We start from the raw sequence: 26,618 nt of genomic DNA, 5'->3' as shown, positions 1-26,618 counted from the left end.
AATTTAATTTGGACATTAAGTTGTTACAGTTGAACATTTCTTGAAGATTGATGGACATTACCAATGTAATTGTTCTCAAAAGAAAACGATGGTATTAGGTTGGAATCAGTGCAGTTTATGTACGGAGATGTAATCGTCCCGAGAGGTAGTGGAGTAAAGTGATTAAAGCGATACCAGGTGTTGGTAGAATTGTTCGGAAGAGTTGGTAGAATCATATCGGTATCAACATTGCGATTGGTACATATGACGGCTGGTTTTGGAGCCTTAGACTTTTTCTTCTTCTCAAAGTTAGAGTTTGTTGTGTCCATGTTGGAAGCAAAGGTAATAGACAAGGTTGAAGAAGTAGCATTAGAATGTACATAGTGTTTATGGTTCGAAAGAAGCAATGAGTGTTGTTTTAAATAAGATGATGTTTTAAAAGATTTGGTGGTGGACACCAGTATGACTGTTTTGGTAGTTGATACCAGTCGGAATGTAATGGAGGTCGGTTGGTGTTAAGAGTGTTGATGTTTTAAAGTGTTCAGAATATTAAGTGGTATAAGCTCGGGGACCGAGCTTGGTGGGTCGGGGGGTCGTGTAGCGAAATCGATCAATTCCGCTGTATAGCCTGTATACAATAAGCTGTGTATTGATAATTCACTATCGATAGTACTAAAGTGTAATCGATTATTATTTGGTAATGACGTTACTAAGCGAGGTCCAAAAATCCCGGTTTTGGTTAAATTATTGAATATTACGTAAGATAGGGGCATGGAGGGGGTAAGATGATTTATGATTCAGAGAGAAATAATAGATACCAGTAATTTGAGACTAAATATGTAGGGATTTGGTAAGAATTGCTCCTCCTATTGGTGTTCTAGTGGTGGAAATATTGATTAACTACGCTTATAATTATTGAGTAAAAATATAATAGGGCAATTAAGATTTCGGTTCGTTGTCGAGTTGGGACGGATAGGGTAGACATGTCGTAGTACGTGTTGAGTTGCATCGAGCTGTCAAAGCTTGAGCTGTGTACGAACAGTCTAGTGGAGGCGATGGTCAGGATAATGTGTTCCTGATTGCTAGCCAAGCCTAGATCTGTGTATGAAACGTGCAGAGCGGTCGAGTTGAGACGGATAAGCGTGCCGGAACGGGACTTACGGTTCGGGATTTGATGGTAGCAAGACCGGGTCGGCGCAGTGAACTGTAAACGCGTGTTGGACTGTTATTGAAGTATTCGGAATTAAATACTACCAGTTGGAAGTTAAACCATCGAGGGAAGAGTGATTTTTCCTACGTGAGAATATTAAGTGAGTGCAGGTGAGTGGTCTTTGGTGGTGACTGGTAGTAAAGATAGTTCTATTGGTAGACGTAATTTAGTAGTTAATGTGCGAAGCTGGTATGATGGACTGTTGATGGAGAACTGGTAGATAACTGGTAGGAATAAATTGATGGTAGGAATTAACTGGTATCTTGGGCCGTATATTGCGGCCGAACGAACTCGCGCCTAGCTTGGCCATCCTGACCGAAGTTCGTCGTAGACACCAATCTATCATCACACACATCTACCACCAAAGTCATTTACAACACATATGGTGTAAGGACCAGAGGGATATATATATGACTGCGACATTGCGGAACAGAACATTCGCCACACTAGGTGTCAGGAGTGGATTATATGTCTGCGAACAATTCGCCACAATATATATATATATATATATATATATTCCTTTTCTTCCAAATAGGCACACAGGCTGCTATGCTTGATACCTACACTGTTTCACACTCTGGTATTCCTATACTGACATCCGAGAGACCAACACATGAGCAACGGATGTCATGTTAAATATACACTTGACAGGGACTTGTGGCATCACACATAGTCATGAAATTATCCATGGCATATCATGATAGATTAATCACAAATACATAAATCATTCCATCTATACACCACGCAATGATTTTGCATCACAAAAATATCAATAAAAATTCGGAAAGACACGATTTGTATAACATTCATTGATCATAAAAAAAAAATGAACTCTTCATCATATAATATCTTTCTCTATATACACACTTTTTACCACTCAATAAAAAGAAATAAATGTTGATCAAGGAGCAACCTAATCAAAATCGTGTGCTCTTTCAACACGGAATTAATGCCCACGAATCAAATCTTTGCGTTTTTAGCATCAGTTGGTACTTTACTTCTTACATCAACAATCAGATCGCATCGAGTGTCATTTATTGTAGTCATTCCAATCAGATATGAAAAATCATTGACGAAAAGTGCATAGTCACTGCAAAGTATATTCAAGGATTCAAAATTTCATAGATCAAAAAAATAAAAGACAAGACAATCAACTAAAAAATTGAGAAAATTGATTTCAAAAGAAAAGGTATTAGCTACTAGCCATCAGAACATTTACTAAAGTTTCTTTAAAAAATTGATAACAAATCAAATAAAGAAAAAAAAAAAACCTGGAGAAATGGTAAGAATGTCTTGAAAGTAAATCATACATGGAATATTCTAAGGCCATCTGACAATAAATTTCTCGTTCATAATGATCCTAACATTGCATGGGTTGTACTACCCAGCAGCCATGGGAATACCCAGGAATATCATCACACTGATCTCCCCTTGGATTTCCTTTGGTCATGAATGAATCTTCCTTTTTCTAAAATAAATATCATCTTTATGCCATTGGATGACTGAAACAAAACACAATCTTACTTTAGATTGCGTGTGTGATGCTTCAAATTCAATTACACAAACAACATAAAAACATGTGTTTATAATGTTGGATTTGATTAATCCATCTCAAACAGCACACATAACTACCTATTTTTTAACACAATGTTAATTCCACATGACTTGGTTTGAATTCTGTTTTCCTTGGAACAATTTACATACATATGCAAAATATTTGAAACATTTTGTATTTAGATAATGATGTTGTGCTAACATGATTATATATAATTTCTGTTGGAAACTGAAAAAAAATAAATCAAATTAAAAGAATGAAATGGCAAAATGATTCTTTGAAAACTACATCCGAAAGCAGTAATAGCACATAGCGATGCTATTATCGTGAAACCCCGCTACAATTCAGTTCAATCTATAGAATGCTGTTTCAAGAGAATTGCTATGCCTTGGTCAACAATAATTGTTCTATGATTATTGCCCAACTTTCACTGAACCACAACACTGTTTACTTTGCATCTATTCCTCCCCTGATGATCATTCCCATCGACGAAGAAGATTTCTTTTATTAAGCAACACTGTTTTGTCAAGCACTACTTTTGACAAGTTAATTCCACCAATTACATTGGAGGATGCAGTGAGGTACAATAAATAAACTAAGCCATATACTGGGCACAGTACTTTGCGTGAAATGAATGGACAAAAGAAATAATTTGAATGCAAATGACTGACAGTGACAACACGTTTGTAAAAAAAAAAAAAAAGTATGTGCCTTTAGCTTGGACGTAATCTTCATGACTTAACACAACACATTACCATGTCCATTGTGAGACACTAAAACGGACTCATAATTCTCCTCTAGGTCTTAGCGAGAAGAAATACAATTGCACAAAGTTTACACAACTCTTTTAGAACAGATAGGATGCTTTACTGCTACTCTGAAATACTGGTGGCAAATCAAAAACATTCCACACAAATTTCACTGAATATTCATACATTGTACATTCCCTGTCACAATAATTAAGTCCAAGCGATGATTTGTTGTTATTAAAAAGGGTTCATCTCTTAAAAGGGATGGTATATTTTTGGATGAGATGGGGCTTCAGGTCTCCCAACTTTTTGGCGAGATAATGAGAAACCTCTTATGAAATGTTACAGAGTATACAACTCTAAAAGGATTTCAAAGTTTATTTGATGAAGATTGGTTTTGAAATGCCTGAGATATCCAAAAATAAAGTAAAATAAAGTGGTCCTAGTAAAAGGTGGGTCCCATCATTTATCAAGACCTCTACTTTGTTTTGGGATATCTCAGCCATATCTCAACCAAAACTATAGAATCCCTTTAAAATAGAGTCCATACTTTCTGATATGATTTGCAAAACAGATAACTTACTTTCCAGATGCAGATTTATTCATTTTTTTCTTCTTAAAGAGGGAAAGCATGGAGTGGGTTTACAGGTATGTTTGTGACAGTGTTGTCATTATTACTTGAATGATGTATCGGCCAAAGTCAGGAGTGTCCTGTAAAAGAGTGCACAGACAGAAAGTATGGGTCGGTCATAATCATATTCACATCACATGACCCCATATTGTCCTTTCTTCCAAACTATTCTTTCATACGATAATAATGATAACGGCAATGGTGACAACGACAACAACAGCAAAGTAAACAAAGTCATGGTCACAGCGGACAGATAGTAACTCGATCACATTCTTGGCCAGCACTTTTCGCCCAGTCATGGATGGCCAAGGTTGATGCATGGGGACCACACCACACTATATCCTGGTTGAAATCAAAACCTACCCTCATGTATCCAATGTTTGCTGCTCAATTAGACATATCTCATATCACAAACAATCCCCATCATCCCAAATCAATTTATGAAATAAAAAAAAGAAAAGAAAGAAAAACCTAAAAAAGAAAAAAATAAATTATCTACACATAGGAGCAAAAGTACCCTGTGTACAAGACAGTGTCCACAAAGCAAACTGGGTGACCAGCAGTGCCTACCCAAGGCTGCTCAATCTATGAAGTTAAAGAAGCCAAAAATGTCAACAGGACCCCCCCCCCCCAAGAAAAAACAAAACAAACAAACACCCCAACACAACAACACAAAAAAACAAAAAATAAACCTAAACAACAACAACAACAACAACAAAATGTATCTATTCTGATTTTGAGAAGCATTTTTTGCCATTATGCAACAGCAGCAGTGTGTATGAAATAATATGACATTTTAACCAATACAATGGACCCCCATTATAACAAAGTCCTTGGGACCGGCAATTTTCTTTTGTTACATTGAAATTCCGTCATAACCGTACAAAATAAACAATAAAGAACAAAGAGTGGATAATGTTGCAGCCTGAATTTTGACTTTGTTGTAACCAGAATATAACTATATATAACCACGTCCCTTATGACGGGAGTGCACTGTAGGTGTGTGTGCTACAGTGCTCTTTTTATTAACAAGGAATGTTGTCCACGGCATACATGTACATCCCTCCCTTCCTCCTTGAACCTGGGGAAAAGTTGGAAAATACATTTTAGATCAACTAACAAACAAAAGCATCAATAAAGATAAGAAAAAAAAAGAAAAAAAAACTTGCAGCAAGATACATTTCCTGAAACAATTTTACCTTCCACTGACAGACAAGACATAAGCTTTTGGATGAAGGACAGCCTTGTGGAAAAACTCAATTTAATTCACTTGTCACGAATCAATCTGGGACTGGTATGAGTGCCTGAATCCTTTCCCCTAATCTAGGAGAGAATTCTCATAAAAATTAAGATTTTATTCTGAAACCAGCTGTTTCTGACGGAGATCATAGAGCATATTTTAACTTAATCATCTCCAGTCAAATTTTCTGAAGGAACAGGACAAAATCTTCTTTACTACTTTGTAAGGTTTTAGAAACTCATAATAATGATTATTATCAAAAATGTGTTAAAATTCCACATACACCATAATTCAATTTGTTTATCATATATATATTGATTTCTTTTGCGGCCACTACTCAGAGTAACATTACATGTTTCATCTGTATCATTATACACATTAGAATAAACAAACCAAAACAACCAAACAAGCAGGAAGAAGGAGCCAGTAACGGATATAAACCAGTCACCTACTTTTTACTGGGCAGCGGCACTGCCGACTAAGTTGAAGTCGGTTTATATATATATATATATATATATATATATATATATATAAATTTTTTTTCCTTGGCTGTAGGTCAGAGTAACATTGCATGTTTCATCTGAATCATAATACACATAAAAAGAGAGAAAAAAAAAAAAGAAAGAAAAACCACATAGATGAAGGAGCCAGGCACAGTTATGAACCAGTCACCTACTTCTTACTGGGCAGCGGCACTGTGGACTCGGCTGAAGCCAGCTCATCATATACATCTCATAATTTCTTTTTCTTTTCTTTTTTTTTTGTTGGCTATTGCTATTAGAGTAACATTGCATGTTTCATCCATATCATAATACACACAATCCCCCCCCCCCAAAAAAAAAAAAAAACAAATGAAGGAGCTAGGCACAGATATGAACCAGTCACCTACTTCTTACTGGGCAGGGGCACTGTGGACTCGGCTGAAGCCAGCTCATCATATACATCTCATAATTTCTTTTTCTTTTCTTTTTTTTTGTTGGCTATTGCTATTAGAGTAACATTGCATGTTTCATCCATATCATAATACACACAATCCCCCCCCCCCAAAAAAAAAAAAAAAACAAAACAAAACAAATGAAGGAGCTAGGCACAGATATGAACCAGTCACCTACTTCTTACTAGACAGCGGTACTGTGGACTCGGCTGCAGCCAGTTTATGAAAAAATTGCAGTCGGAAGACTAGGTTAGTCCTATGTTCTGGTACAACCATCTGCCCTGCATTTGCTTTGTTTCCGAGTTTAAGTCAAGGCAACAGCATAAAAAGCAACTATTCATAACTGAACACTCTCAAGGAAACCCCCGCCCCTCCACAAAATAAAAAAACAAACAAAACAACCCAACAAAACAATCCTCTGCATTTCAAATCCTGCTGCGGCTGTCTTCCGAAAAAGACTGCTGCAAAAGCAGGTCAGGTGACTTCCTGTCATGAGAACAGCAGATAACGTCTTTAAAAGATTGGATGAGAAATGTAATCTACCACAGGTTCAGCGACTCCCACCCAAAGCAAAGGGATTATTAAAGGACCCCAGACTGCCATTAGAGATTTTTATCTGCCTCGCACTCCCGCGTTACATGATATCCCATTGTCAATACGCAGGACCCCGCGAATGGAGAGTACCACTTGATGCAATTAATGCGATGTCCACCTTACAAGCCATTACTGTCCGTCACCCAAGTCTTGATAAGGCGTGCGGAGTGTCGAGTTACTTTTTCTTTCTTGCTTAGGCATCTTTGCAGTCACTACACATCCGCAGAATTAATACGAAGACACAGGGGGAAAAACATTCCATATCAAAAAAACAAAACAAAACAAAACAACACGAAACTCAAGCTCGCAGCACTCTCTGGAAACAAGTTTACATACAGTACACTGGTGATCGTAACTAATGTCCGCAGACATCAAACGAGCCTGAACTTTCAAGTGGCGCACAAACACTGAAGTTTCACACACGCTTTAGTCATGATACAGGAGTCACAATTGTCCCTGGTGCCCATTTGTAGATTACATGTGTTGAGCATAACATAATAAATGATGTCATACATTCAGTGCGGGCATATATTCAACCACAATACTCTGCTCGAAAGTGACCACTGAGACTACGTTAACACAAAAGCTCAGGCCACGGCCACACATTAGAATGTTGCAAAAAAAAATTGTAAATCTGTATGGCAAATAACTGCCGAGAAATAAGCCCTTTTGGTGTGAAACTTTGGACATGAACAGATAAAGGTCAGTCAGACCAAGCTTGGGAAATTGAGTATGTTACAAAACTACCAGCAGACAGATTTTCATGAGAGTGATGTTACAGATATTCATTCATGCCTTGGGTCTGCATTCAAATGAACATATGACGGCATTCTTTTTGTTCACGAGTAAGGTTAGCATGCCACGACGACGGGATCGAGAAAGCAAAACTGTGCCAACGGCCCGACTTCTCAGTGTAAACGCACAAAGTTGCGGGGGCCAATCCCTGCAATTGCACCTGCGCTGAGCTGCAGCTTGATTGGTCCAGACCTTTGGCATAAACGGAGTCTAAGATAGTGAACAGTTACAGGTTCATCAATCATAAATTGCAGGATCATGCTATATACTTGAGCACTATTGGGTGTTTTGTTGTTTATATGTGACCCATCACCATGGTTACCTGGATAAGTGGCAGACATAAGAACACCAAAGAGTGAATTGTTGGATGAAATTTGAATGTTGTCAAAAAAATCAACAACTTGATAGCTTAGCCACATCCTGTATGAATGTCAAACTCCAAGATTAGGGTGAAAAATCATGGCTTCCAACACTTATAAAGCATGCAAATATAGATAAGAGGGTTGAAGTATGCCACATGAGTTAGAGTCATAATCTCCTGCATGCACAACCACACTACATCACTGGACACAATATGTAAATATGGGAAACATACTTGCATCATTATTACATCTATAGGAAGCCCAAGAAAACTGTGGTTGACAGTCATGCTAAAACAACAAACAAACCTCTTTTGCTTTCAGACGAACAAGTGGTTATAATGCATTCAGTTGTGCAAGCGACATTATCATTGATACATTACATTACTCATGTTTCCACTTATGTCTTAAAAGTTGCATTATTCACTGTCCCATACCATTTCCTTTTGGTTTAGTCTTGTTGCTTTTTTTTCCACAACAGAACGATACTTCATAAAAATCCAAATCAGATGCTATAACTTTGGGATGGCTGGCTGTTTAATGGCTGCTTCCAGGCAGGCATGGTATCCCTTTGCTATTAATCCTTTCCATGCCAACGAGCCAAATGTGCACAAATTTCACACAAAAATCTATGGACAGGTGACCAATGTGGTGGGTCAAGGGTTAATCCAGATGCTTCCACACTCATCTGGCATCACTTGCTATTAGTAACCTCATTCCGTCGGCGTGCCCTGTAGGGAACTCAACGGCATCGGCATTCAGTTTTTGCCTGCTTTTTGCAGTGAAATAGAAGCAAGCGTGACCTTTTTGTACGAAATCACTGCACGCGGCCGAGCATATTACAAATGCAGCAATGCGCTACAAGTTTGCTTTCAAAGTTCGATTCTTTTCATCTGATTATGTCTTCTCTGGCCAGATGAAACATTAAAGCACATCTTTATTTAGGTCTACTGTGTCTTTCTTTAGTAATAGAGTTAGTCTTTACACCAGGCTTAGAGATGCCATGATGTTAGCGCTCCAGTGAGGAAGGCTTTACAATGCTCCGGGGGGTACTACCAGGCAGCAGGGGTGCAACTCCTACCCTCTCTCTCTACCGGTGTCAGGATAAGAAGGTGGTGGCGGTAGTATTGGTGGTGGTAGTGGTGGTAGTTGAGTGCCAACCAGTTTGTTCCCAGTGGTAGAAGCAGTAACGGTGCACAGCCCGGAAGTACCAGGGAGGGCAGTGGACCACTCCCCGCACCCCCTCCGCTGCGCCTCTCTATCTGGGAGGATAGTTACCTGCCACGCTCTGCGACATGTGCAGTGGTGTCAGCATCTCCTCAAAAGTGGCGTTCTTGACGTTGGCTCCTCGCAGGTTGGCATCCTGCAGATCACATCCTGTGAGGTTGCAGTTCTGAAAAAAACAAAAAAACAAAACTAGAAATGTCGCTATGGCGACTGGTATGCCTCCGCCATAATGCATGATTCTCCTAATAGGTCTATAGTACATGTGGACAATGTGTGATTACATTTTCACAAAATTGGCAAAATAATGAAATGACAAGTTTGTCACAAATGTGTTGAATGTTCATCTTCCCTGACCTAGCTTTAATTGGATGAATAGGAGAGCATGCATTTGGGGATTCAAGGACTTTAACTTAACTTTGACCCATTCATATGTTTATGCATTGAGTAATTTTCAAGGTATGGAGAAAAAGTGCAATTTCTGTATTGAATAGTAAGTTGTTACCATTTTCATCCGGCCTTTGACCCTAAAATTCATAAGATAATCACTGTCAGGCAGAACATGGATAAATATGTAATAAGTTTCAAGATAACTTGACCCACTTCCGAGATATGGAGGAAAAAGTTAGTTCAGCACTTTCACTTGATCTTTGACCTTTTGACCTTTGAGGCAAAAAAAAAAAAGAAAGAAAATAAAAGATACTTCCAGAGTTAGGTTATAAATGCATACACCAAGTGTAAAAGAAAAATAATCCTGTTGGCATTGCATAAATATAAAGGAAATAGTAAAATTTTGAAGTGTTGCCCTTGACCTTTGACCCCATGAACCCTAAATTTTCTAGATAATCACTGCCAGTTAGTACATGTATATATACTATGTTCCATGAAGATACCTTAAACAATTTCTAAGTACGGAGAAAAAAGTGAAGTTTTAATATTTTTACTTGATCTTTTGACCTTTGACCTCATGACCCCAAACTTTCACCAGAGAATCTTAGATTGGGTAATACATGTATACACTAAGTTTCAAGAATATATCTTCAAGCATTGCATAGATATGGTGGAAATAGTGAAATTTTACGTATTTGACCTTGACCTCTTGACCTTTGACCATGAGCATGTACACCCAATAGTTGATAGGCACAACTTCACCCCCTAATACACATACATGCCAAGTTTTATTAGGATACCTCAAAAGGTTTTTTGGTTATTCTGTCCACAAAATTCATTACGGACGGACGGACAGATGGACGGACGGACGGACAACCCGAAAACATAATGCCTCCGGCACCACTTCATGGCGGAGGCATAACAAACAAACCAGGGCAGACAATAAAGGACCTCTGGCTGCTTCTCAGCAGACACTCTAATTTGTTACATCATAAAACATATCCTCGTGCACACGGCAGATTGTCATTAATGCACTTTCCTGTGCATGGCAGATTGTCGCTAGGCTTTGGCATTGCGCATAAGTTTAACAACATTCTACATGCCCAGGGAAGTGCATTAACAACTTTCTGTCATGTGCATGATAATATGTCATCATCTATCAGTAAACTGTTCTCTGGAACATTCTCTCTTGGAACCCAAGCAAAAACAAAGGTGGCTCAGACTATATCAGCACTTGGCAGTATGATACATGTACAAATTACTTGGCAATGAATGATCGAAGATTCAGTGATAAAAAGAGACATTTTCAAATTTGAAGCATATGACATCTATGATACCTTATAAATTTGAGTAATTTTTGTCTAGAATATAAAAAAAAAATCATATGAATCTAACAGGAGAATAGAGCGAGTGCTTCTGCATTAACCTATTGAGGACGGTTTGATTTTGCTACAACACGCATTTCCCATAGACGCTTGCCTGAGTATACTCTGGACTCAACGGGTTAACATGAAAAAGCATATACATCAGAATGCTATATGATGCCTTCATGGTATACAAACAAATATAGGTCATAGGATGGGCAAGACACAGTCATACAGTAACTGTATCTAAAAGTCAACACTGTTGTGTTTGTGTTGGGGGTGGGGGAGAGGGGTGCAATTTGGACTGTCAATCTGGGAGCTCCATGAAAAGGATGGTGCAGGACATGGCCGCTCACCTCTAGATCAGTGCCCGCCATCACAGCCCACCTCAAGTTAGAATTCTGCAGGTTGGCGTTCTTCAGGGTCGCGACCCTGAGGTTGACCCCAGCCATCTGACTGTTTTCCAGGTTGACTCCCTTCATGTTAACACCTAGGCAAGGATGAAGATACAAAAAAGTACAAAATCTGCAATGAATATTTGTCGTAATTCACATTGTGTGTGTGTGTGTGTGTGTGTGTGTGTGAAATGAAATACTTACAATTTGGCTACAGCATATGTTTCACTTTGTTAATTTTCTCATGTAAGCACTATTTACTGGCACAAGTTTTCACCTTATACAAGTGTACATTTATATTTGGGTAAAGTACCTTGAACTCTAGCTTTGACCTTTGGGACTGAACTTTACCACCTCTGTACATCTTCTTCCCACCTACATGTAATTCCTTGTACACCAGAGTTCAGTGACCTTTGGCTTCAGGATTTTGCCCAAAATCTAATCAAACTGACGAGAATACATGGAATGTCATGGGTTTCCTTTTTTTTCTTCTTCTTCTTCAATTAGTTAAAGAGATCTGGAACACAGGTACCACACACTTGTAACAATTGGAAGAAGAACCAAAAAGCAAAATGCCTCTGGCTCCTTTTGTAGGCAGAATTTTTGATAAGAAACATTCACCTTGGATGAAAAAAAAAAAGTGTCATGGGAATCAAGAAACAGACGGACTTAACCCATTGAGGACGGACTTAACCCATTGAGGATGGACTAACCCATTGAGGACGGACTGATTTTGCTGCAACACACATTTCCCAGACACCAGCCCAAGTATACTCGGTACTCGTCCTCAACGGGTTTAAGAATGTTCCATGTCTGAGAAGTCCACATGTTATCTTGCTAAGTGGAGGCATAGCCTTTTTAAAAATGATAGGGTAAACATAACCAGATTTACAGACTGCCCTGCAGGAGTACTGCTATAACAGCTCTATGCTTGCAAGCATACATGCTGAAAGTATTCCTTGTAGAGTTGTATCTCAGCACTAGGGTGCACACATAATCAGACTGATGCAGATGTATGTTGTTTAATAGTCAAGACATCTTTACACATACACTGTACTGGCAGAATGTTTACCAATATTTTAACAAAAATATGTATTATATTTGTAATTAATTGGTGAAAAGACAAAGCAAACATTTAATTTCCTTTTTAGTAAAAGAATGTCAATCACTCAATAGTCGGGGTACATCCTAAGTATGTGATTAAATTGACATAAAAAAAGAAGCAAGTTTTTTTTTTTTTTTTTTTTTTTTTTAATGGACAGACACTAACTAAGTGACAGAAGTTAAATCAAGTGGTTTAACTGAATCACCATAAATTTGTTTAGCTTCACTTCTGCTTGTTTGTTTGTCTTTTGAAGGGGGTTAGGGATCTTTATTTGGGTGATGTTAGTCAAGGCCCGGTCACACTGCCCAAAAGTCGCGTAAACTAATGAATCACGCAAGAAATTTGGTTGTGCGTCCTTGTCCGTCGAGAATTTTCGCTGATGAATTGTGCAAGAACTACGGAAAGATCAACTGTGTATGAATCGCACATGATTCGCACATGAACACGATAGCGGCAACATTTTTGCGAATGATCACTGATATTCCACGCATATTTCGCGCATTATTTGCATAAGAACTATGCAAACTACGCAAAAATAACGTAAAACAGCGCAATACTGCGTAAACTTTTACGCAAAGCCGAGTGTTGAGCTGTTCAAAACCTGGAATCGCGTAGAGCGCCGATCTGGCGCACATCGGCGGACAACTACGAAGGTTCCACGTCAGACAAACTCGTGAAATGCGTAAATCGTGCATGTTTCGCGTAAGGCTCGAATTTCTTACGTGATTCATGTGTTTACGTAACTTTTGGACAGTGTGACCGGGCCCTTATCCTGAAGGTTCGCTATACTTAAACACACAAACTGTGTACACCTAAAGGCTTGATAATCTGAAAATGAAAAAGGGTTTAACTTTGTTAATCCCAACATTTGTGGCATTATTCTGAAATCCTGCTATTCTGAATATTCGTTAATCCAAAAATGAAATAAGATTAGTTGATCCAAAAATGCAAAGACGGTGCCAATAACGGACCTTTGGAATTAAGAGCCTTATCTTGTTTACAGATTAACAAACTTTTGGAACGACAGACCTCTTTTCATTTTCAGATTAATGAAACTTTGGAATAACGCAGGCCTACCTCATTCAGTTTCAGATCAGTAAACTTTCAGAATAATGAACTTTATTTCATTCAGATTAAAAAAACTTCAGAATGAAACTTATTTCATTCTCAAAATAACAAACCTTTGAAATAAGGAACCATTGGAATTACAAACTGTAACCTTTTATTTGAGGGGAGGGGGAGCTGGTAGAGTAATGGAATGGTAATGAAGTTCCTACTAGATTGTCAAGTTACAATTATGAGCATGGGCATGCATGAAGTTACTGAAAATGGTTAACACAAATCAATGCTGCCATGACATGCTGGATCTCAAATCTTTGATATCCTAAACCTGCTTTTGACAACTCTGAGAGCCAGTCTGTAAATATTCAAACTCCAACTGAAATGGATCGTCTCTCTACCAACAGAATATTAAGTGATATCCAGGAATAATGATAGCGTGCCCCTGACAATATCATGCTATGAGGATTTAGAGTTCCTCTGCTATAACTGCAGTCAAACCCGTCTTACACTAGACCTCCTGTCTATGGTGGCCATCTGCCGTATATGACCACTAAGAACAATTCCCTCCAAGAGAAAAAGCATATTAAAGAACCTGTCTACAGCGGCCATCTGTCCATAATGGCCACTTTTTTGTCTCCCTTGGGTGGCCACTATAGACAGGTTTGACTGTATTTCATTAGTTCTGGTGACTTGTAAATATGACCCTGCATCCAAAAAACACCAAAATCTTACTGGACATGAATTTCTACTTATGAACAGATTCCTAAAAAGCAGACTCTAAGCTTTAAAATGACATATACAAACTGTAACTCAATACAAATGGACTCTAACAACCCATGGAAATAATGAAGGAAAGTAAGAAAAATGTGTTAAATACTGCAAAAAGAGGCTTTGAAATTTATAGGATCTATTCTAGTCTTAATCTCATGAGGTGGTGCTCTCCTATGCAATGAATGGAACAAAAACAGGATATAAACCTCCATAGCAAGCCACAAAAGAAGGGATTATCGGATTAAGCTGAAATTTTGCACACTCTAGTAGCACATACGCATGTACCATTTGTGACTAATACTCACTTTCAAAGCAGTTAGCATCATCCTTGTAAAAAGTTATCTCAGTTGAAAGTGGAGTGCGTAAAGTGTTCTTAAAAACCTGAAAAGGAACCTCTACAAAGTCAAATCTAATCACACACACACCAGGAAACAAAACTGTTCAAGAAACACTGCAAAAAAGACATTTCCATTCATTTTGTAATGCCATGTGAAAGAAGATTTTTTTTTGTTTTGAAAATATAAAAAACAAAAAATCACTAGGTTGACCCGCACTACATATTTCAAGTCCTCATGTAAAATCGGGCCGTGTGACATTTTGTTGGTTTTGTGATGCACAGTCACATACGTACATGCTTATACATTATTATACAAATGATGCACAGGATAGAGTGTGTTAGTGAAGGTGCGCACCTTCACTAACGCCATGAAATAATCCTGTGCATCATTTGTTTTATAAAATGGGTCGAAAACTAACAGCATTATTCACGTACCTTTGTGGGTCAATACCAGTCAGCTACATGTAGCACTCGCTCAAAAGTCAAGATGTCCGAAGATGTTCGTCCCAAACATTTACGCACGTCGCACTCGGAAATCCCGCACATAAGTACTGTACGTACGTATAAGAGTATACGTACACCACGTGTTATGCACAGGAAAGGCCGCCGGCTGTTGTGGCAGCCCGCGGCCCGAACTAGAAGTTGTTTACAGGATTGACAGCGCGTATAGTAGCGCGTGATGCACTTGTAACAACTGATTGAGTGCGCACTGCTAGTGTAAACATTGTGACGTACGTCAGGCCAGGGAGGTGGAAGAGAGACTCTTCTTAGTGCATTTACTAAGAAATTAATGCACGCACACGTGACTCATTTCAGCGCTTCCAATTGGCTACATTCTTGAACCCATTTTATAATATACAAATAATGCACAGGTGAGGGTGCATTTAAGAGGAGATGCAGCGCACTCGAGGACCCTTAACATGATGCAACACTCACAAGGCGCAGCCGAGTGCATGTTGTACTACAATGTGAATACCCGAGAGTGTCCTACATCTGTATATAAAATGGGTCAAGGGTCTATCAACTACGATATCAGCTGGTAAAACTTTTTATTTCAATGCAGTCAGGCCACTCTCTGATTGGCCTTCCAGACAACAGTGCGAATCAAAGGGATTGTTTGGCTTCATGTGCTGCATGCATGGCTAGCTAGCTGCTTGCTGGCATACACCTACACAAAGCATTTGCTATATTCTGTCATATGATAGTTAACACGCTGTGCACTTATTTTTATTATTATTATTTTTTTGCTGTACTCTTTTTGCACGGGCATGTTAGTATAAAAATAAAGAGGACACATGTGATTCACTTAAATGCTTCTGATTGGCCACATTCTTGAACACAGATAGAACGTTAAAGGAATTCTAAAGGCAATGGGCCCAAGAAATTTGATATCACTTTGGTGCCGTTCTCATTGGAAAAACTGTGACAAGTTTTGAAACTTGGGTAGCGATAATTTGCAAATAGCTGAGCTGCGCAGGTACATTCAAACTGTGGTGCGCCACAGCTGGTAAAAATAGCAAGGAGCGACATGGCATATTTTGGGATATTCAATTTTGTGCAGTCAACATTTTCACTGGACAACTATTTGTAAAAAAAAAAGAAAAAAAAAAGAGAAAACCACAAAAGAGTGTGACTTGGATCGCAACACCAATCACGCAAAATAACACATTGCTTCTGTTCATTTTGAAATTATGGTCGCAATCCTGTTCACGCCCCGAAATGATGCATTATTTTAAATGCAATGAGAACGGCTCTTGTGAAAATCTCCTCTCTGTAATGTCACACTGACAGCTACACCACCTGCGGGCAAACACCAAGGAATTTACATTTAATGTGAAGATTTACCCTTTATGATCAAAAAAGCAAACTGTGAAATGAAATTGTTGCCACTTTTCTGCTCTTCATTTTAACGAAATTGTCAAATTTGAGGTACGATGATGAAGCATGGCTGACATGGAGACTTATTTGCTCTTCTACTGAAGTCATTATCCTGAATTTCTGCCTTAAATGTTATATATCACATTTGATATTTAAATGCAATATTCTGGCTGATAATTGTAATCAATTTTTCAATGACTTTTCACCACAAATTGCACTTAGGGCTGCAAGCGGCCTATTTCTCAAAAATTAAGCACTTTGAAATAAATTGAGAGTTAGTACAACTTTTGCCTACTAGCTACACCAACAACAATGGGAGTTTCAAGGTGATGTCAGTACTCCCATGCAATTCAAGGGACTGTATTGAGAAACAGCATTTTGGATTCAAACAGTACTACTATGCTCCTGTACTTCTATGCATTCCTAATCACAATCATCCAGCGCAGACCAATTGTAGCACTAATCAATTTCCACTGATCATCTTGGCAATGATCAAAAGTGTGAAACTTTTTCTTCAAATTGTCAATATATCACAAGTCAAACTGAACAAATTAGACCTTCTATTTCTCTTAACTGGAATGTCTTTTATTCTTTCCTTTTTTTCCTTGTCCAATCTAGTATCGGATGCCGAACTCTGAATTTCTCTTGTTTTGATATTTCATATCATCTTATTTTTTTTTTTTTCTGTTCCTCTCTTTCTCATTTTGCATTGTGAATGTTTCACAAGTTCCAAGAAGTGACTTTGGTTGAAAGAGTAAATTCATTTAAATCTGTTTTTTTTTTCTTACACACACACACTCTCTCTCTTTTTACAGACAGTGAAAAGTTCAGTGCTCTGCTAAAGTGATTTTGATAAATTGGAGTGGGGGTGGAAAGAGAACCTTATACAGAGTATTATCATTCAAAGTACATCATCGAATGCACTGATCATGTGCTGCATTGTGGCAGGAAGGACAGATTGTATTTAAAACTCCAGAGAAATCAAGATGAAAGTTTAGATGGTTTTAGAATGAAATGTTGCTCTCACTTTCAATACACAAAGCCTTTGACATCTTTTGCGAGGGGGGGGGGGGGTGGTGACAATCACTCTATCTAAAGTAAAAATAGCATCTGAGACCCTAACATACTGCCTAGAGCAACAGATAACAGCAATGTCACATTAAACCAAAGAGGATTTCATTTCAGACATACAAAAACCTAAGTCGATGATTGATGGATATATCACCTTTTAGGAAATATCATACCTATCCCTTTAGACTAGACAAGCAAAAACTTTCTAATACATTTAGTGCTGTACAGATCTTCATGTCAACCACCATTCCCCCCCCCCAAAAAAAAAAAACCCTCTCATTGGGCATTCATGCTTAAAGATAAAACATGTTGTCTATCATATACATGGGTGTTGGCAGTTTTCAAAAGATATAATCTAGTTTGTGTCAGGTGAAAATCATTTCTTCTAATCCAATTCAAGGCTGGAACAACCTAAAATCAAGATGAGTTCCCCAAAATATGAATGAGGCACACAACAACTAACTTTGCAGTAAGGTTTTTAGGGGAGTAATCATCATTTCTTCGGACTAATGGTTCCAAAGTTTTGCAATGCATCCAGTTATTTCAAATCTTAGGTAGACTACAAATACAGTCCAAACTCTCTTATCTGGCTCTCTCTATTAACCGGACGCAATCTCACTGTGATTTTTTCTAATAATTGGTTACAGTTCGTTATTCCGAAAGGTTTGCTATTCCGAAGGTTCTTTAGTCTGAAGGTTCGTTATTCCTAAGGTTCGTTATTTCAAAGATTCGTTATTCCGAAGGTTCGTTAATCCGCAAATGTGATAAGGCTTGTCATTCTGAAGGTTCATTGATCCGAAAATGAAATAAGGTTCGTTATTCCGAAGGTTCATTAATCCGAAAATGACACAAAGCTTGTTATTCCCAAGGTTCGTTACGGACCCTATTTCATTTCGGATCAATGAACCTTTGGAACAACGAACCCTATTTCATTTTCAGATTAACGAACCTTCGAAATAACGAACTCTATTTCATTTTCAAATAAACGAGCCCTCGGAACAGCAAACCCTATTTCATTTTCGGATTAAGGAACCTTCGGAATAACGAACCTTCGGAATAACGCCACAAATGTTCGGATTAACGAACCCTTTTTCATTTTCGGATTAATGAACCTCTAGGTATAGGGAATTTGTGTGTTTCGGATTAACGAACCTTCGGAATAACGAACCTTCGGAATAGCTAACAGCACCCCTAATGATTATGGGGAAAGGGGAGATTTCAAGCTGAAACAAAATTCCTGCACAATCTCACATGAATTACATATTATTCCCAACATAATCAACATACATTCACATCAAATTTTCATCTAAATAACATGCATTGAAACATTCACTACCCCCAAATCACGGCAAGAGCATGGACAGAACTTTTCAGCAGAAAAAAAAAGAAGACCTTTTTATGTAGCTATGTAGCTACTACTGGGTAGGCAGCTGCATATGCATGTATTAAACATTGAGTCTCCCATATCTGGCTGAATTCCTTATCAGGATGAGCACCGGTCCTGACATGTCTGGACAAGAGAGGTAAGACTGTTGGAACTTGGAAGCAAAATGACCAATATGAGAAGATTGTGTTGTTGTTGTTGTTGTTTTCTGGAGGTGAAAAACCAGACACTGGTGACCAATTACATACCCTCAGTGTCCTTTTTGTGTTATTTAAACCAATCTAAAATTTACTTATTTTTTTCAATATATAATTTGATGGACTGATGATTTTGTTATGACTAATGCTGGTCATACATTATTATATGACCCATACTGTATTGTGTATGCCCAAGTGCATCCTCAAAGGAACACGCATGCACTAGCACCACAAGCATTTTCTAACAATTTAAAACTTCAAGCAGCATTTATGATTCTACAGTTCTCTTGTACAACAATGTACGTAAAAAATGGCATGCCATTCCTTCAAGCTATACTTAATACTGCGGTCATCTGCACTTTCTATAGCTGTTATTCTTGATATCTATGTTCCCTCCTAATGCAAGATCAACTAAGTCTGTATATATAAATATATATATATATATATATATATTTGCTTTGAGTTCTTATTTGCAATTTTTGTACCTTATTACATGTTTCCTCCTGCTTTGAACAAAAACTGTATTTAATATGAAATTATTATTCACTGAAAACCACAGTGCAATATCATCTTTGACAACTATGTAGTTGCCTTCTTTGAGGAAAACTGGAGAAAACCAGACAATCTATTCAAAAGTTATGAATCTTTAAGTTTCGTTGCTATCATCACCAGATAATGACACTACTACACTTCATGACGTAAATATGGACAATACACAGAACGAAAAAATTCAACCCAAAAAGGGGAATAATCTTACCTTTAACATATGTCAGTAACAAGTCAATGGAATAAGTACTTTTCATGAAAAATAAGATTTTTGAATTCTCCTTGTATTTTCTGTATATTGTTGTCCATAATGATGATATGAAGTGTAGCACTCCTCTTATCTAGCAAAAAAAAAAAGGCACAGAATTTTCAAAAACTCATAACTTTTATATGCGCTGTCCAAATTTCCTCAAACTTTCGCTGCTGTGTTCAACTAATATTGCTGCTTTCACTCAATCCACATTTATATTTAAGAAGGTTCCCTACTTCTGATTACCCTGATTGCCCTGTGATATCTTTAAAAAAAAAATTGAAGGGCTCCATGCAAGTTTTGAATATCTCATTGTAACATGTATTGTGTCACAGATGAGTTTACACAATCAATGTTTAGATGTACTATATACAAAACTTGACAGTGTTATTACATTGTTTGTCAAACAATCCTTGTACCCTTAATCAACCCTAAATCACATGACAATCCTTAATGGTGGTGATTAACATTTTGCCTCTAGCATATTGTCATAATTCCCTATAGGGATACAACAGGACAATCCCTATTTTCTTAACCTGTTGAGGATGGACTGATTTTGCTACAACACGCATTTCCCATAGACACTTGCCTGAATATGCTCAGGACTCATCCTCAACAGGTTAACCAATATGTTAATAATAATGGGTTATGTTTGTTATTCCAAAGGTTCTTTATTCTACAGGTTTGGTATTCTGAAACACGCACATTCTCTGCACCTACATGTTGGTTTTAATCAGAAAGGTAAAAGGATTTGTTAATCTGAACATTTGTCACATTATTTCATAGGTTTGTTATTCCAAAAGTTTGCTAATCCAAAAATGAAATGATGTTTGTTATTCTGAAAATGAACAGAACATGCATACTAATACACTTTCAGAATTACAAACCTTATTTTGTTCTGAGATTAACAAACTTTATTTTGTTTGGGATCAACAAACCTATAGAATACAAACTCTATTTTGTTTGGGATCAACAAACCTATAGAATACAAATTTTATTCAATTTTCAGATTAATGAACCTTCAGAACAAGTATAGCTAAATAAGATTATGCTGTCACTACCAAACATCCCCCATGCTATACACACAATTCCAAAAATTTACTATTCAGACACCACTATCCATGGTAAAATTGAGCAGGGTAAAAATCAGGTTACTCGCATACTTTTTGCCACTAGCATTTAAATTTAATTTTTGACACAGTACAACAAACAAGCAGCATATAAGACCACACAGGTCAGGTTTTTCTACTTGGAAATGTTGTTGAAAAAGCTTGGAAGACAGATTCTGAATGTGCTGAAAGAAATCTTATAGTTTTGGTTGAGACCTAATTTCAGGTTTCTCACATTTTTTGGTGAGATAATGAGAAACCTCTTGTGAAATATGAAAGAGCATGTAATTCTATGAGGAATTCAATGTTTATTTGATGAAATTTGGTTTTGAAATGGCTGACATATCCAAAAAAAAAGCGATTCTAATAACATGTGGGACCCACACTTTATTAGAATTGCTCTGTTTTACTTTGTTTTTTTGATGTTTCAGTCATTCCAAACCCGATTTTCATCAAATAAACTTTGAATTCCTCTTAAAATGGTATGCTCTGTAATATATCATAAGTGTTTTCTTGGTATCTCGCAAGAAGTTAAAAGCCCAGCTTCACCAATACTGTACCATCCCTTTAAACTCTGAAAGGACATGTCAAATGTACTTAGAAGGTATCTGATTCGATGGTTACAGTTCATTATTTTGAATGATCGCCATTCTGAAGGTTTCTTAATCGTTTTTAATAGTCTGCTATTCAATTCAATTCAATTCATTTATTTTTCTTAATCTTAATGAAATAATTTTTGATTCGAATGTGAAATAAGGTCTGCTATTCAATTCAATTCAATTCTTTTATTTTTCTTAATCTTTATGAAATAATTCTTAATCCAAATGTGAAATAAGGTCTGCTATTCAATTCAATTCAATTCCTTTATTTTTCTTAATCTTTATGAAACAATTCTTAATCCAAATGTGAAATAAAGCCTATAATCAAATTCAATTCAATTCAATTCAATTCTTTTATTTTTCATCATCTTGATTAAATAATACTTAATCCGAATGTGAAATAAGGTTTGCCATTCAATTCAATTCAATTCAATTCAATTCAATTATTTTATTTTTCTTAGTCCTTATGAAATGAATTCTTTTTCTGAATATGAAATATGGTCTGCTACTCAATTCAATTCAATTCAATTCTTTATTGTTATTCCTTTTTTCAATAGAATATAACACAGAATGAATTCATAAAAGCAACAATATCACATGATTTCATTTACATATTAAAAAAACAACCAAAAACCAGATATTGGGACATTCTACAAAGACAGATTGTTGGTTCATAGACAAACGACATAGCAGAAGATAGAATGTTGGCCTCCTTTTACTATGTAAAGAGAGTACAAAAAACCCCAACAACTTCATAACAAAACTAGAAAAAAAAAAGAAGAGCTAAAAGAGTCAAGAAATATACCGGCAACCCATTTTTCTGAAGAAAGCCTATCAGTTTCTATCTTTCATTTAAGGGCAAAGCCCCCCCCCCCCCCAAAAAAAAGAGAAAATATATATATATAAATATATATATGCCTATATGAGATGAGATTTTTGACAGTCTAATCATACAAATCTTGGTGCAAATTCTTATTCGCAAATTCACTGCATATTTTTCAAGTTGTAATGGATTTGTCAGGTCTTTGATTGGACATATCTACACCAACTGCACATACACCTTGGTCCTTGTTAATCTGAGCTCTAATGGAATTCCGATTCCGACGGAATTCTGACGCATTCATGCAGGTAACAGGTTTAAGTCTGACATTCTCTTTTAAATATATTTTATGTATAATAATTTCTCATTTTAAGAAAGAGGAAAAGTCTTCAACCCAAGCATTTAAAACACTATATTTTGTCGGCTGAGAATGAGAAAGGTGTTAACTTGAACACTATGGGCTTAGTCACAACTTAATGCCCTTATCATTCTCACAACCGATGAACTACAAATTCAAATAGTTTCTTTTTTCTCACCATTTACCATATTTCAAGCAGTATAGAGTAAAAACAAAAATCTTTTATAAAAAGAGTCAATCTTTGAATATCAAAGGGAAATGTACATATAATCAGTAAGCATGATGAGACATCATTTGATATTCTTCAATTTTGGTATAGGTATCATAATAAAGTTGCAACAACAATCAACAACAAAAAAATCCACAGGTAGAATTGATAAATAGATAATCCTGCGAATTTAAAAAACTACAAACTTGTAAGTACAAATTGCTGAAAAGTTCCTTCTTTGCCATAACATCTCAGTCTTACTGCCTTTAAAGACATTTTAGAAGGATTGTACGAGCAGTTTTGAGATGATTACTATGAAATTTGCTTGTCAAAGTGGATGACAATTTTCAAATTGCAGATATCAATCACTCTAAAATCTAAAATGATATTGTGCTTGGGGCAGTTTATAAAGTCAGTGTTTTTCCATTCCACCAGAGATAAATGTCTTCTTCAAAAGTAATTACTTTGGAGCATTCTCATATCAGAAAAGTTATGATTCAACTGAATTTCCTGTAATATAGAAATTCATCAATTTATGCATGAAATACAAACATACACATTTCTTTTTCCCCACATAGGAATTGTAATTATTGTTTGATGTAAAGCAAAGGAAAATGACAATGCAGCACACATGACAACAAGAACGGAAACTCCCTGTGGCAGAAACAAAACAAAACAAAACAAAAACCAAAAACTTTGTATGCACATTTTTCAACTTCTCAAGACTAGGAATGATGTTTTAATAAGCTGCAATATGATATGGCACGCCATAACCTGGGGAAGCATCACACCCCAAAATGCGGCATTGTGAGGCGGTATCTCGTGCTCTTGATATGTAGAGTCACAAACTGCTATCATGGCAGTCAAATTCCAGGGATTGGCAATTATAGTGATCCCAATGCAAATTCATTCCCATTATATGCTTAATGTTATCACAATAGTAAATTAAACATAATACATATATTAAAAAAATATCATTCATAATTTTGGATAGTACATTCAAAAAGAGATCATTTTAATCCATAAACTCAGCCCCTCTAACTCGTCGCCGGTCACACGAACCGACGAATCACTCGATTTTGGGTCAAATTTTTGATTTTGAGATTTTCAATCATTTCGATAGTAGACATTCCATACTACATATTCTGAAATTCTCAGTGTGTAATTCGGTGTAATTTTTACGTAGTTATCACTTTTGTAGAATTATGTAATTCCATTTGTGAAAATTATTTGTTTTCCCCATAGACGCGTGTGTTAAACAATCAGGCGATTCGACGGTTCGGTGACCGCGCGAACTAGTACGCGCGGTCACCCAAACCGACGAATCAGTGCGCATTGACTTGCGTATAGTTTTTGAGATTCAACAGTTCATTGACCGTGCGCACAGTGCGCGTACTATGTAATACATGCGTTGACAATGACAACGCTCAATGTACATGTACATATTGACACACATGGAAAATGACAACGTTCTTTGCAGACCGAAAATACATGCATACAGCTCTTTGACGATTTCCCGCTTATTTGTTAACAATACAATTCGATAAAAACTTCACAAGTTAGAGTAAGAATTGAAGTCTGATGTACTACAAAAATAATTGGAAATTATAGACATGAAAGTGTAGCAACCATAAGTCAAAAATGGGTTAACTTCAAACGCAATTTTCTCGAATTGTCATTCTTACGCAAACCTGAGGGATTCGTCGGTTCGTGTGACCGGCGATGAACTGATACTTGAAAAAAAGAGATCATTCTAACCCACAAACTTCGCCCCTTTGACTTATAATGCATAGTGCAGTGGTATTGGTACAACTTCTGCTGGGCACTGCTGCTGAGCTGCACATGCACGCCTAATGGCCAATAAGCATTGTACTGTTTGGTACCATTATCAGAGAGAGAGAAAAAAGAAATCATTAAATTACTGGATTTCATGGGATTTGATGTATCAGCTTTTATTTATTGTTATGCTAAAATCACTAACACAAGAGAAGAGAATCTTCTTGCACAAAGCACTAAACATTGCCTTAGCCCATTTTTTTTTTTTTTGCTAACCCAGGGCACATAGATATATAATATATATGTATGTATGTATAAATATAATATATATTATATATACATATACATATATTTATATTCATCAATGGAGTGGATATTTAGTTGGTACCCTAGGGTACCAAATTTTGCATCATATGTACATACATAATTCATGAAGACACTCACAACACTTAATGCAGAGGTAATTTCAAAGATGCCACTCTTCTGCACTCTTCTGAGTATACAAGTAAAAGCTAAATTTGAACTCCCTCCCTCAGGCTGATAATGAATGAATCGGTATAGGACGTTACATGTTTTGTCTCATAATAAGCAAACTAGAAAAATAAAAGAAAGAATAAAATGTCTCTTGAATTGCTCTTTAAACTTTGAGAATATATGGATGAGTCTACGCTGCCAAAACTAGAACACGTGGTCTGAGGTTGGAGAAAAAGTTACTTGCAATGAGACACTTAGTATAAAGAATTCCTTGAGTTGTGTGTTTTTGTTTTTTGTTTTTTTTTTTTGAAGGGGGGGGGGTGAGGGAGTGGGGGTGGGGGAGGGTTACCCCATTTCGAATGGAGAACTAGTTCAAGATTGTGAATGTTCCAAATGTCAGCCCTGCATCTCTCCAATCCGAACGTCTGTGCAAACATGCTGCCGGAGATACCAACGTGGAGCTACATGTATGATCTTGCTTGTTGGCACAACCTGCATGGAGCACGAACATGACCGGAATGTTTAAACCACCTATTTATATCCCGGCAAACTCCTCGTCATCATCATCATCTGTCTACACATGTAGACAGATGAAGAAGAAGAAGAAGAAGAAAAAAAAAAAGGAGATCTCATAATGCTCTTTTCCCTCTTCTACCAATGACACAGCAATCAATATTTGCATTCTAGCATTGACACTGCATGGTTTAAAGGGGAATTAACCCCACAGAGAGATCTAAATCTTTGAAAGAAAATTGTGTGATGAAAGGAGCAAATCACAAATATTTCAGCTATATTTTCATAAAGCATATGATGATAAGAATGCCATAATTCATACATAAGTAGGTGATACCTCACTGAAGGTGTCATCCCATGCTGTGATTAATTTTGATTTAAAAAAAAAGAAAGAAAAAAGAGTTTCATCAGGACTGGATGTACAGAATGTTTTGGAATATCAAATTAACCCGTTGAAGACTAGTCCCAAGCATACTCTGGCAGGTGCCTATGGGAAATGTGTGTTACAGCAAAATCAGTTTGTCCTCAAGGGGCTAACATGCTTTCACCAAATATTGGTCACATCCACACACCTGCTGAAAGAGACAATGATGTCAGCAACTCATACACACTTGTACCTCTCCCATCGATCTTTACACAAAATAGTGTCAAAATCATGTTCCGATAGTACCACTGTAATTCAACCAACTGCAATTTATATCCCCTTTAAAAGTAATTTTTGATAAATTATTGCAAGAAAGC

At 36.9% G+C, this 26,618-nt stretch overlaps 1 protein-coding gene across 1 annotated transcript in view; it reads right to left on the bottom strand.

Annotated features, from left to right (window-relative positions):
- Positions 1-9,136: 9,136 nt before the first annotated feature.
- The window catches only part of LOC140241837 (BTB/POZ domain-containing protein KCTD9-like), a 90,455-nt gene continuing 72,973 nt past the window's right edge, over positions 9,137-26,618 (bottom strand). Inside the window, exons 10-11 of the mRNA XM_072321592.1 lie at positions 11,381-11,514; positions 9,137-9,439 (exon numbers count right to left, since the gene is read on the bottom strand). Coding sequence (XP_072177693.1) covers positions 9,305-9,439; positions 11,381-11,514 — 269 coding nt within the window. The 3' untranslated portion in view covers positions 9,137-9,304. The remainder of the gene's footprint in view (positions 9,440-11,380; positions 11,515-26,618) is intronic.

Source organism: Diadema setosum, chromosome 18, assembly GCF_964275005.1.
Source record: "Diadema setosum chromosome 18, eeDiaSeto1, whole genome shotgun sequence".
Lineage (NCBI taxonomy): Eukaryota > Metazoa > Echinodermata > Echinoidea > Diadematoida > Diadematidae > Diadema > Diadema setosum.
The sequence above is the reverse complement of the archived record's forward strand: the minus strand, read 5'-3'. Positions and strand labels throughout refer to the sequence as shown.